The sequence below is a fragment of the Seriola lalandi genome, unplaced genomic scaffold (assembly GCF_002814215.2).
Source record: "Seriola lalandi dorsalis isolate HSWRI2012SDOR001 ecotype SW California unplaced genomic scaffold, Sedor1 jcf7180002054585, whole genome shotgun sequence".
Lineage (NCBI taxonomy): Eukaryota > Metazoa > Chordata > Actinopteri > Carangiformes > Carangidae > Seriola > Seriola lalandi.
The window spans coordinates 3,671,855-3,684,824 of NW_019525138.1; the positions used below are offsets into that span (position 1 = coordinate 3,671,855).

The 12,970-nt window shown below is 45.4% G+C and overlaps 1 protein-coding gene across 7 annotated transcripts in view; it reads left to right on the forward strand.

The window, feature by feature from the left end:
- The window catches only part of baiap2b (BAR/IMD domain containing adaptor protein 2b), an 81,301-nt gene that overhangs the window by 18,763 nt on the left and 49,568 nt on the right, over window positions 1-12,970 (forward strand). For 6 of the 7 annotated variants that reach the window (XR_015437986.1, XM_023418949.2, XM_087177300.1 and 3 more), the window contains exons 2-3: window positions 1,730-1,805; window positions 6,177-6,263. Coding sequence is in view for 6 of the 7 variants with exons in the window: in XM_023418949.2 (XP_023274717.1) it covers window positions 1,730-1,805; window positions 6,177-6,263 (163 nt within the window). In the remaining variant the exon portion in view is untranslated. The remainder of the gene's footprint in view (window positions 1-1,729; window positions 1,806-6,176; window positions 6,264-12,970) is intronic. The other variant, XM_087177297.1, reaches the window with a different exon arrangement.

Sequence of the window (12,970 nt, forward strand, 5' to 3'; positions counted from 1 at the left end):
ATGGTGAAGTGCGTGTGTGCGTGTGTGTGTGTGTGTGTGTGTGTGTGTGTGTTTGTACCAAGGTGACTGCGCATCAGCCGGCAGTCATTAGCAGGCATCCCTCGTAGCGAGCAGCCACGAAAAGATGTCTGCCACCCCCGGATGTAACCTCCTCTCCCTCTGCCTTATGCTCGTTCTTCCGCTCGCTCTGTCCCCTTGTGTTCTTCCTTCTGTACTCCCACACTAAGTTAAGTACAAGTGGATGGTGCAGCACAGCTAATAAGCTACAAGAGCTTCCTACGGTGTTGGACTTGTTGGCTCTGTGTTCCCTCAAAGGTCAGCACAGCTTGCTGCTCAGCAAAGTTGAACTTGACGTAAGAAGTTTTGGGGGTGGGGGGGGTGGGTTTCCGTCGCCCTCGATCACTGATGCCGTCTGAATGGACTGACTGTAGCACAAAATTTTGCTTTCCAAGCAGTTTTGACCAGGTCCTCGTTATTCAAAGGCTGACTAGTTGTTGTTAAATCCCTCATCCCTCTCTACGTCTCGGATTCCTCCTCCCTTTCTCCCGCTCGTCCCCTTTTTGCTCCTTTCACGTTCTCTCTGCCTCTCTGTCATATTAAAGAACTTCGGAGGGGGAAAAGAAAGACAGAGAGAGAATTGCTGATTTTTAAATTGCTGGGTTTTGCCGGAGCTACAGCTGAAGTGAAAGGGCAGCTTGGACTGAGTGGGAGGCTGAGTCACTGCAGAGACTTACAGAGACAGTAAAAGTCATTATACTTTTCTCCTTCCCTTTTTCCTTCAGTCATTAACGAGTCCTCCTGCTTGTTGTGTGTTCCGGATGTGGATACGATCTGACTCAACCTGTGTGCCGACTGACGGACTGATCCACGGCCATCTGTCATGAAGGATGGAGAATTTGAATTCAGATAACACTTCAGATCTGTGTGTTTATGACATTTAGATGTGTTTCCTTACCTGACCGCAGTGTCACCATGGTGCGAAGTTGAGTTCAACAGGGACTCACTTATCTTATTTTTGATGTTTATTTGTCAGAATTTGAGTTACCTGTCTCTGAGATTTGGTGATGCTATTGCTGGATTCCACCAGAGATAAGTGAGAAAAGGTTTGATTTGTAATTTGGGTGAACTGAACCTTTTTTTTTTTTTTTTCTTTTTTTTTTAAGAAAGGAAAAAAAAAAAAAAAGCAATTAGCAGGAGCAGTGTGCCAGAGTTCAGTGAATGTTAGAGGGATGGAGGGAAACGGTGATGGGTCCAGGTCTGCTGCTGAGCTGAAGGAGTCAGCAGCCAAAACCTGGTTTTATTTTAATAGAGGCAGCAGGGGAGGTGAGAGGAACCAGTTCATCTAACAAACACACACACACACACACACACACACACACACACACACATTACAACATATACACACACAGCCCCCCCTTGGTGACTTGTGCTCTCTCTCTTTCTCTTTCTTTTTTTCCCCTCCATCTCATCCCTCCAGTCTTCGCCGTGAGCTTGAAACGAATCTCTGCTGCACTCCTCGTCCTCCTTGTTGGCTCAGCTGACTGCTATGTGTATGACTGTGTGTGTGTGTGTGTGTGTGTGTGTGTGTGTGTGTTCATGCCCTAGTAAAGGGTGGTGCTCTGTCGTTGTAGCTTATATGAGAGGTTGTGACGGTATCTGTTCCTGCTTCTTGACTAACCAGACGTGCCGTTTTTTTTATTTTTTTTGTTTGTTTTTTTTCCATTTCCAGTCCATCATGGAGCAGTTCAACCCCTGCTTGCGGAACTTCATAGCCATGGGGAAAAGCTACGAGAAGGCGCTCACCAGTGAGTACACCAACCACTTCTTGTTTTTCTGTCTGTCTTCGTCCTTTCCTCCTTTCCTCCTGTCCGTCCAGTAGTCCAGGCGGAGGGCCAGATGACCCGACACTTGGGGGATGCCTCTGTATCCTATTGATTTATCTGGAGTAGAGATGAGGTGCGAAGACGACGCAGACATTCAGTAGTTTCTGGTGTCGTCGGCGTCTACATCAAGCCTCAGTCCCCCCCCTTTACAGAGGCTAGTTTGCCGCTCTGTTGCAAACGTGACGGCAGTAATGCCCCCAGGCAGAGACCGTCGTCAAGTGTTTTGTGTCCAAAAATTTACCGGAGATCTCTTTTGTTAAAAGTTTTTGCAGAGATAAAACTCTTGGGTTGATGTCCTCTGATTGCTCCTCTGTGACGATGTCCATTTCCACATGTCTTCCTCCCTGCCCCCTGGCACCAGCTCATCACTCTTAGATGTCCACCTTTAGTGTACGTCCTTTTTCTCATCGCTTTATGTGGCTTGCACAGATGTTTGCGTGTGTGTGTGTGTGTGTGTGTGTGTGTGTGTGCGCGCGCGTGCGTGCGTGTGCGTGTGAGAGAGAAAGATCGAGGTGTACATGCAGCATTTGCTCAAGGTTAAAGACAAAAGCATTGGAAATGTCTTGGGGGGGAGCTAAGTGGAGCATAAGCCAATGGGAAGTGGAACAGGAGGAGTCGCGAGAATAACGGTGCTCCCCGTGGGGCAGAGGAAAAGAGAACGGACGGCACTGGTATCCAGGACAAGCCTGGGTAAGAAATGAAAAAAAAAAAAAAAAAAAAGTGGAAGAGTTAAAGGAAAAGATTCAGAAACACAGATACATAAATCTGACAGATTTCTCTTTCATCACCTAAAGAATGTCCTGCAGCTTTTTAGTGTTTCATGGACTTTGATTGGAGTCATCCAGTCGGCATCGATTTAAGATATTCCTTGCTTCCATATTAGGCCGGAGACGCTCTCGGCACATGTCTTTAGATAAGACACGGCTCCGAGCGTGTTCGGCTCATTTATTGATAAGAAAAACCTTTTTCGCTCTCCGTTCTTACATGTCTCTCTGTAGCGAGGAAGTTATCGGGATCAGATCATATTTCCAGCGATGGTGCAGCCGGTGATGCTTGGTATGCTGTGTGCACAGTGGTGAGCAGGGTTCTCGCCTGTGTGCTTGGATGGGGGGGGAAATGCAGGGAAGACTCCGCAGCCTGCAAGACCAATAAAGAAGGCCTCACTCCAGTCTGATAGATAAGGCTAAAAATAGCCCTGCGACTCCCTGAGTGGGGATTACACTTCATCAATGCCAGGCAGCGGCACAGAGGCAGGATTTAGAGTAGAGCGGTGCAGAGCAGGGCTGGGCACCCAGTGTGCATCTATTGTGACTGGGAAAAACGCCAGCGGAGCCTCTGGTTTTGTTAAGTGGGACTGTGGCGGCAGGTTTGCATCCCTGGGGACTTTGAAGAGAGATGTGAAGGAGGCAAGAAGCTGGTTTTGTCTGCTATGTTTGTTCAAGTCTAAAAATTACCTGGTCTGGTCTGGTATGGACTGGTATGGACTGGGCAGGGCTGGGTGTGGGCAGTGTGGTTTGGGATGTGGTGCTGAGCCCAGATTCTGTCTTTATTCAAATCTTAATTGAGGTTTAGAGCAGCAGCGTAGCAGACAGGAGCTGTGAGGCTGGAGAATAATGCACCTGGGGGAGGCGACATGTGCTAAAGGAAAGTGATTTGGTAGTTTGAAGGTCAGACGACGTCTAGTCTGGGTTAAAACTGGGTTATATTTGACCGAGAGAGAGATCTACATTACATACAACTGTTGTTTCGAGTGAATTTAAATCACGGGTACAACTGATGATTTATATTTATTATCTGATAACCTGCCAAATATTTCTTCAACTAGTTCAAATTTAAAGTCCAAACTCTTTCTGGTCTTGTCTGTAAAGTTCAACACAGAGCCGATTATTAAATGATCAGTGGTGTAAAAAGGCAAAAAGCAACAAATCCTCACAGAAGCTGGAACCAGAACATTTTGCTTTATAAATCATTTACATGATTAATTAATTATCAGCGGGGTTTTTTTTTCCCTAAAACTTTTGATTAAAGATTTGACGCAGTGTGACGTATATGCCAACTCCACTTTGAAATAAAGTCCCTGTCCCAGTTCGAACCTAGAAGGAGGGAACGTAAGAGGTGATGGGGATCATATCACCGATCCCAGCTGATTTAGACGTCTGTCTTGTTTGTGTTTTATTTGCGCTGACACTCTGCAATCTGTATCGGCTTTATATCACTGTTCTAATCCTCTTTACAGGCAAACCCTCCTCCTCCTCCTTTCTTCCTTTCTTCCCTTACCTCCCCACTTCTGTCACTTTTCAGCTGACAGACAAGCAAAGCGTCTCCTCGAGCTAATCCCGCCTCACCCGGCCCCTGCTCTCCTCCCGGCTGAGATTTCTCCGGACATCGATTAAATTAGCCGTGCTCACTCGGGCGTCTTAGCCTCACCTCCATCCTCTTGCTCTCTCACACTCTCATATCCCACCGAGGCTTAACCGGAGCTAGGCTTGAGGAAAGCCGGAGAGGGGGGTCTCGGCTCGTCTATCTGTCGTAGCTCACCGAGGATGGTTGCACCGCTGTGTAACAGATTTACTGGCTTTCATGGTTTTGATAAAGAAGTGACAGTAGGACCGAGTTATTTCAGAAGGCCATCTGATAACTTCTATCTTATTGAAGAAATGAAATTTTTAAGTGTTTACAGAGCGAGCGGCCGGACGCCGGCTTCATTTTCAGAGCAATAAGTGGCATGGTGGTGGGCTTGGCTCAGTGTCTCTGCGGACTTCACTCAGCCGTGTCATGAAAACAACTCTGCGTGAACTTGAACTCAGAATAGATTACCATTGTTTTCCATGAGATATAAATACTTTGTCATTTTCCCCTCTCCTGGGTTTTTCTGCATGAGCGTTCTCTGGCAGTTTAATGCACAAGCTCCCATCAACATGACAGCCCTGTAATAAACGCAGCCCTCATCCATATGTATCTCCTGACCGGACATGTGTCCTCTGTCATCATGGCCGTCAGTCCCTGACCTGCTTTAATTCACCTATGCTGCTGCTTGAGGCCATCTTGTTCCTGTTGTTAAGGCCGCAGTCACCGCTACGTCTCAGCCGGCGGCCCTGGCTTGTGTGACACTGCCGGCAGAGAATAATGGCTGACACGCAGTGTTTGATTTGCAGAATGCTTCGACATCATTGCTGCGGAAAGTTTTTTTTTTGTCAGAATACTTTTAAAGTAGTGAGTTGTTAACATGGTGTTGTTAAGGATTCATCAGATTCAGATCTAAATACATACCCACTGTGGTATCTGGCCATGTGAATAGCTTTAGTTTTATCTAGTTTTTATATGCTTTAAGTAGCAAAAGTTAAACTTGATTCATCTGCAGTTGATTCGGTTTGGGTTGATAGCATTTTATCTAATCTTATCATACAAAAGGATGTGGATTCAGTACTGGGACTGCTATCTGCAGTTCTTCACTTTTAACTGGTCCGAACACTGAGGCTTCACAAGCTTGAAGTATTGACATGATTTACATCAGATTAACTGTAAAATTTCTTCTACTGAAACTGATGAGACGTTACTGTATTACCGGCGATCGTTTGGTGCCATGTTCACATAGCCTGCATTTAAAAAAAAAACGCAGACGGTGCAGGGCGACATCACCCGGCGAGGCGCCGCGTCGGCCAATCGGATACATTTGGGTTGAAATTCCTGGTGGAATTTCCTCAGTTTACATTGCGATTGCCACAATGGAAGATGCATCAACTGGTGCCGTGATAACTTCCGAGAGTTGTACAATGCGGTTTTATAGTCCGGTAAACTTTTACTCACTCCGGCCTTCGGGGGTTTGTATTTGATTGCCTCTTGACTTGTTGTAGAGCAGAGCTGTACTCAGTCTATGAACGCCCACTTAGAGAGTGGTGGCACTTCAGCAGAAGTTCCAGAGACAGATTGAAACTTAAAACTGTTTGCATGGCTAGATACCTTTTTATGGGTATTATGTAATTTGAGTAAACTAATCCTTGTAAAAAAGGTTTACTCCATGTCATTTGTGCAGAGGAAAGACTTTCCTTTTAACTCAGTGCTTGAGATCAGTCGCTATAGCTTTCTCTGTTTCCTGTAGTTGCCTCCATAGAGCTTTTTCTTTTCCTGCCTGGTTTTCATTTCCGCCTGTTGCTCTTTATTTCCTATGCCCAACCTTACCTCTCTTGGGGGGTGGGGGGGGGTGGTGGCTGTCGGGGAGGGTTGCAGAGCTGAAGAAGACATCATTTCAACTCTGCACCCTTGATCTGATGCCCAATGCTTCCATGTTTCCAGGTGTCACATATGCTGCAAAGGGCTACTTCGACGCTCTGGTGCGGATGGGCGAGATGGCCAGCGAAAGTCAAGGCTCTAAGGATCTTGGTGAGTCCACGTAGTGGCTGTAGCGCCCCTGGTGGGGTGAAGGGGGGTTGGCACAAGCAAATGGTGGATGGGGGTGGCTCGTGCTGTAGAGCAGAAGCAGCTGATGACCAACCTGAAACCGGACACACACACACACACACACACACACACACACACACACACACACACACAACCCCAGTAATAAAGTGCTTAAGGACTGTGTGTAAATCTTAACCAGAGGATTAGTCTGCCTTTTAATGCACTTCACAGCTTATTTGATGTATTATCATCCCCAATTCATATTGTCACACATTGTGATTTGGGAAGAATTAAATCTGCGTGTTTGTCACAGCGCGCCCATTCCGTTAATTTCTTTTTTCCCTCACATTCAGGAAAGATAAAGGCTCTCCAGTTGTTTTTATACTGCACCACTGTGAGCAAATAATAAATTCACAAATTTGTCTGGCATTTGATATGCACAATAGCACACATGGCAAGGTGGATTTGCTCTCCATTCGTAGTAAATCCTCAGTATATTTACAGTGGTAATGAAAAGTCTTCTCATTTGAATGCTGCTTCCAGCAGGATGTGAGGAACAGTTTTCCCGCCTCGCCCCCAGCTCTCACACAGCGTGTCGTCTGGTTTCAGTTGGATCAGCTCTGGTTCTGCTCATCATAGACTTACCTTTTTTTTTTTAGTGCTAACTTGCATAGGTGAGAATTGATGGCCCATTTCTGGCAGATGCACAGGTAGGAACATCTGTACGAAGTGAGACGGGCCTGTGTGTCACTGTCGCGCTCTGTGCAAAGTTGTGTCATAGTTGTAGACCCCCGGTCGCATGCCGGGGAAGGGTGAGGGGGTCTGCGTTAGTCCCGGATCACTGCAGCCTCTTCATTCCTGTAGATAGCAGGCGTGCACTGAAACAGCAGAGGAGGGGGGAGAGAGAGGGGGAGAGAGAGAGAGAGGGAGGCTAAAGCGGTGATATCGGAGGCGAGTGAGGAGGATATAAAAGCTGCATTCATTATTCATGGGGAGACCTTTTCTGGTGCTCCCTCGCACTTCTCTTGGAGCTTCATCATTTAATTTTTTTTTTCTCCCCCCCCCTCCCTGCATCTCTTTGAGTAAATACCCCACTGAGCTTGTGCGCCCGCTCCGATTCTGAATATTGAAAAGCTCATTACTGTCCCTCCATTCGGCTTCAACTCCACAGTGATTCTCGTTCCAAACACTTATAAGAGCACGGACCTTTAAGGCGGAGAGGTTCATCTACTTCCTGCTATAATCCTGCAGATTTAATGAATGTACAAGCCTATGATTCATCTTAAACCTTCAATTATTAAAAACCATGTGAAAGTATAAAGTGAAAACCTTTTGTAAACCAAAGCTGTTGTTTTTGCCTGAAAATTTGGATGTTAAAAAGTAAATAGTCCTTTTGTTTTCTGTTTCGGAGCGCTTTGATTTTTCTGCATTTTTTTTTTCCTCATGAGACATTAACTCTACATGAATTGATTTAATTAACTTAACCTGTATGTAAAGTGCATTATGTACTTGCATACCAAACATTTTGAGTGTGTGCAATCTCCCATCACCCGTCTACACATCCCCATTTCCATCAGCTGCTCTTGTGCCTCTCATGTCATATTATCTGTCCTGCATGACTTTGCGTCTGCAGTCTTTTGTCTGCGTGCGTGTCGGGGGTCGCCTGTTGTGTTTTTTTTTTTCCGATTTCTTTTCCTGGCAGCCTAACCATGACTCAGCAGCCCTTCGACTCAGCAGAACCTCCCTCCGCCTCCAGTGCAATGACAGACTAGGCTGTGCAGGATGGATTGATGCTGTCTCCACATATCAGCGGGGCTCAGAGCAGCTGTGGTCTGTGCAGACTGAAGGGGGGGGGCGATCGCTCCGACAATGCTCGTAGCTTTGCAGATGCTTTAGCATATTCCATTACTTGTGTTGAGCCTCGCGGGCCTCGGTTCACTACCAGAGAAAATGCAAATTACCTGGCCAATGCAAAAAGATGGGAAAAAATGTAGTTTAAGGAGGATTCTTACACAGTCAGGTTGGACGTGTTGTCAGTCTGTGGGACTGTTTATATTTATAAATATTTAGTTTATATATATTTTTATATTTAAAATGTATATAATAATCCAGGGATCACAGTGTTTCTCTCGGATGGAGTATTTGTGGGCAGGGTTAGGCAATTGTGGGGAGCTATGACACATTCAAAATTTAACTTATGATACAATACAAATGCACATGCATCTCTTCAGCAGACTTTGTTTCCTAATATAATTTTGAAAGGCAAATAATAAAGATGAATAGAAAATATGAAAATAATCTAATTAAATGTCTGGGAAAGTCTCATAGTTAAAAATACATTGATAGGTAGGGAGGGCTGATGAGAGATGATTGATCCGCCATAAAGTGATGAGCCTCTCTCTGTGTGTTACTGTTTAACAATGAGAGGTGGTGGTTTGTTAAAAGTCTGTATTTGTCTGTGTATTTTGGTGCAGAGGAGGTCAGAGGAAACGCTGAGCGCCATTGTTGTGGTGTAAATTGAAAAAAACTCCCAAGCGTGCTAGCTTATTAATTAGCAGATAACAAGGATTGTGTGTTTGGTGGTGTGTGTGTGTGTGTGTATACGTGCGCACAAGTGTGTGTGTGCGGCTGTACATTTGCTCAGCAGGCACGCGTCTCTAACTGTAACCACAGAGTCACAGATAAGGGTGTGTGTGTGTGTGTGTCAGGGGTAATCACTCACCCAGGGCTTTACCTTTGCACTTCATAATTGATGAGGACTGAAGGCAGGTTTGAAAAATCAGCCAACTTGTTGTCGGTTGTATAATTGGGTTTTGTTGAGGAGGAAAATGTCTGGGCGCGACGGAGCGGAATTAACGGGCGCTGGACTTTAAACCGCTTGAACTCTGAGGGAAGTCTGGCAGAAAGGCTCTGCCACCTCCAGACTGCAGTCACTGAAACAATGTAATTAATCAGCGCATTAAGATGAACAGCGGCTAATGGCATTAGCACATGAACAGAGGATGTGGAGCCGCACGTGACGGAGCGAAATGAGGAGAAGACGGAGAGTTGGGTTTGAGAAATTGAAGTTGATGGAGAAAGCGAATAACATCACGCAGGCTGGAGAACCACTGGAGTGTTGACGCGTTAGCTCACACATTAGCATCGCTGATAATAACCCAGACTAAAAGGACACGGCACTATAGGAAACAAGTAACACGCAAGTTTAATCAGTTATAGATTTCTTAATAAGGTGCGTCACCATAAGACCTTTGTTTATAGAAGACTGGATGTTAAAGTTGGACTGAAACACACTGATACTCTTTAATCGGACTGAGTCAGGAGTTTGCAACTGCAACCAGTTTTCCCTGAAGTATAATTGAACATAGTGAACATAGTTGTGGGAATAGGTTGGGCATCTGTTCCTGAGTGAAACCTGCAAACACGTGCGTCGACCTGCTGCAGCCTCCTGGGTTAAAAATGTCCGTCTGGGTGAGTTTAGTGTTATTTGCTTTCGCTGCTGTTACACTATGACTCTCGTTTAAAAGGCAAAAGAAAGGCATTTAAATATTCATCTTGCCATGAACAAGTTGAATAATGTCTTGAGTTTAATGTTGTAGCTCTAATTGATTAAAGTGCCATTTTAACCATGACTGGGGACGTTAAAAACACCTGTCTATTGTATTGTACAGACGAGGCCTCACATGTTGGGTGAAGCGTGGAGAGATGGTCATGTATAGCTGCATATATCAGAACAAATTCTCACCTGTCTGACATTCTGGTTCTAATTCAGACCTGATTCATGGTGGACCCATCTCTAGTGTTTTAACTCCAGTTATACGAATGAGGCGAACTGCAGAAGAGCACAGATGTTCATTGCTGCACTGGCATCTTGTGTGTGTGTGTGTGTGTGTGTGATTATAGCTTGTAATTTTCACCGGAACACTTTGGCAGTTCAGGGTGTAACTTTAGAAACAGCAGCAGAGGTAGGGGAACAGTTTAATGGTAGATTTAAGCTGCACACACACACACACACACACACACACACACACACACACACACACACACACACACACACACACAGACATTGTCAGATACACATACTCATTGCACAAGCACACACCCTCACATGCCAGCTCAAAGTGAGTAATTAAAAAACATTACATGATTATTATCCGCGTTTGTAGCCCAAAATAAACTGACTCGCATCTCCTCATGGGGATGCTCATTTTTGGAGAGCGGTGTTGTTTATCACTTAGCACAGCTGATACCACACGGCCCCGAGAGCCTGCCACAGGAAGAGGAAATGATGCCTCGCTGTGTTTCATTCACTTATTCGTAATTTACATGATGCTGTCAGAAACTGAACAAGCGCTCTGCAGCATCGCTCCTCGTGTAGAGGGACGAGATGCTCCATGACTGCAGAGTGGAGTGTCATCCCACTCGCCCTCTCCTCCTCCTCCTCCTCCTCGCTCACTACCGCTCTCTGTGTGTCTGCGAACGCCCCCACATTGATGTGGGAGCTCAGGCAGCCCTGGGAGAACACGCCGACTCTGCACACACTTCTAAAAATAGATGAAACGAAATGCCTCGATCGGAGCCGCTCCGACGGAGGAGGAGGAGGAGAGATGGAGTACGACGCTCGGTGTGCAGCCCAAAAATGGTGATGATGATGTCAGTACGGCTGAAAACGACATCATCTCTCTTCCGTATACTAAATATGGACATGGTTGTGAAGGGAGGGAAAAAAAAATAGGAAGCTCCTGCAGTTCCGGCTCCCCTCTATGACCATATAAGGGATCCGCCATTCAAATGCAAATTTGGGCAGAGGTGGTACTCACCTCAGCTCCGTGCTCTGGCACACAAACCTGAAGGAAGCTGAGGCACGCAGGAAAGCATCCATTTTGACTTTGCTTTATATAATCTGTGGACATAACTGATCTCATATCAGTTGTCTCTAGAATCAAACCTGCATTTTATGCTGTTTAAACAGTGAGCTCCATAAGTGTGGGACCGCTTTTCCATTCAGGGGAATGATCCTCCAGCTGTTGCTTTTCATTCTGGTCAGCATCTGCATATTGTCAGTATTTACCAGGAGATATTAGCAGTGGAGGTTTTCACTCATGAGAGGACAAACAAACATCCTGCATGCCTCTGTGATGACAGGGTCTACTGCTTGTTACAGCTGTGACAGTGGGACAGTATTGTTTTCTCTGTGTGTGTGTGTGTGTGTGTGTGTGTGTGTGTGTGTGTGTGTGTGTGTGTGTGTGTGTGTGTGGTCCTGGAGACATCCGCTGCAGTGGAAAATATCACAGAGGCAGTAATGTGGCGGGTGTTTCTGTGTCTGTGGACAGAGCTTGTCACCATGATAACATCACAACTGTGCAAGATACAGACACTTGTGTGTAGTTGATCAAAATGAAGGCCCAGTTCGAAGAGAGGTTTTTGTAGTTGCTTTTGTTTGTTTTTAAAGATTTTCCTTGAAAATAATGAGCTATTTCTTTTTTTGGAAGGTTTTTTTTGGGCAATTTTTTAGCCTTTAATGTGATAGAGATAGTGAGAGAGAGAGAGAGAGAGAGAGAGAGACACAGGCTGCCGCGACAAGGACCAAGCAAATGCTCGTCAACTGATTTTATGTCCACATACTGAAACTGCAAGATCACATTACATAGTAAATGATGGGTCCTAAAAAAAAAAAAAGCCCTCAGCTTTTAAATAAAACTGAAATAATGACACCTATTGATTCCTGACCAACTTTCACCAGAGCTCCTGTCAGTGTTGAAAACATCCTGTACCAGATGTTTGCTGGTGGGCGTGGCCATGAGCCAATTAACATAGTGTATCCACATATTTTTATACTAACTAAATTTTTGGCTCTAATTTAATCTTCCATCCCTTTCCTCATCTAATTCTCATCTCTCTCTCATATATTCCCGTTGCCAAGGGCTGGACATGCTTTAGCGTAACATCCATCCCATTAAAACAATTTAAGGTTAATTCAGATGGCCAAATTTGAGGTCTGGGAGACAATTACCCTTTGGTTAATTAATTCATAGGAACATGATTTAGAAGAGCGTGTTGCCCTTCAAGGCATATTCCTCTACTTTTATCAGACGTACTGTAAAGAGATAACAGGCCTCCTCAAACGGGAACAAGGCTCAGATGCAGGCGGTGATATCACAGAGTTGATTAGGCAACAGCAGGGGAGAATGTAATCCTGACGGGTCAGAGAGACGTTTCCCTCCTGTGGCTCAATATTCATCAGCAGATTGTCACTGTATAATTTTCTCCTCATCTGTTTCTCAAATAATGATCCTTCGTCTGGGAGAGAGGCGGTTTGAATGGGCTCTCATTCTGCACAGCTGGATGGCAGCAGCAGCAGCAGCACAGATCCGAGTACCTGCTCCTGGAAGCAGAGGTAACGAAAACAGGAGATGAAGGCAATAATGAGGACTCGTAAACAGAGACGGGGGGGGGGCGACATCCTCGGTGACACTGTGGCTGTTATACTGCTGAGTCACCGAGCGTCTCTGAGAGAAACTTTATTCGCTATTGTTTTCCCTCTGACTGTGTCTCACTTAAATCTCACGCTGTTCACTTTGAGGAAAAACTGACGACCTCACCATGACCCTCAGTTTTTTGTTGTTTGTGTTTTTTTGTTTTTTTTTTTGCCTGCACTGGCTGAATTTCCCCTGAGCTTCACCCCACTT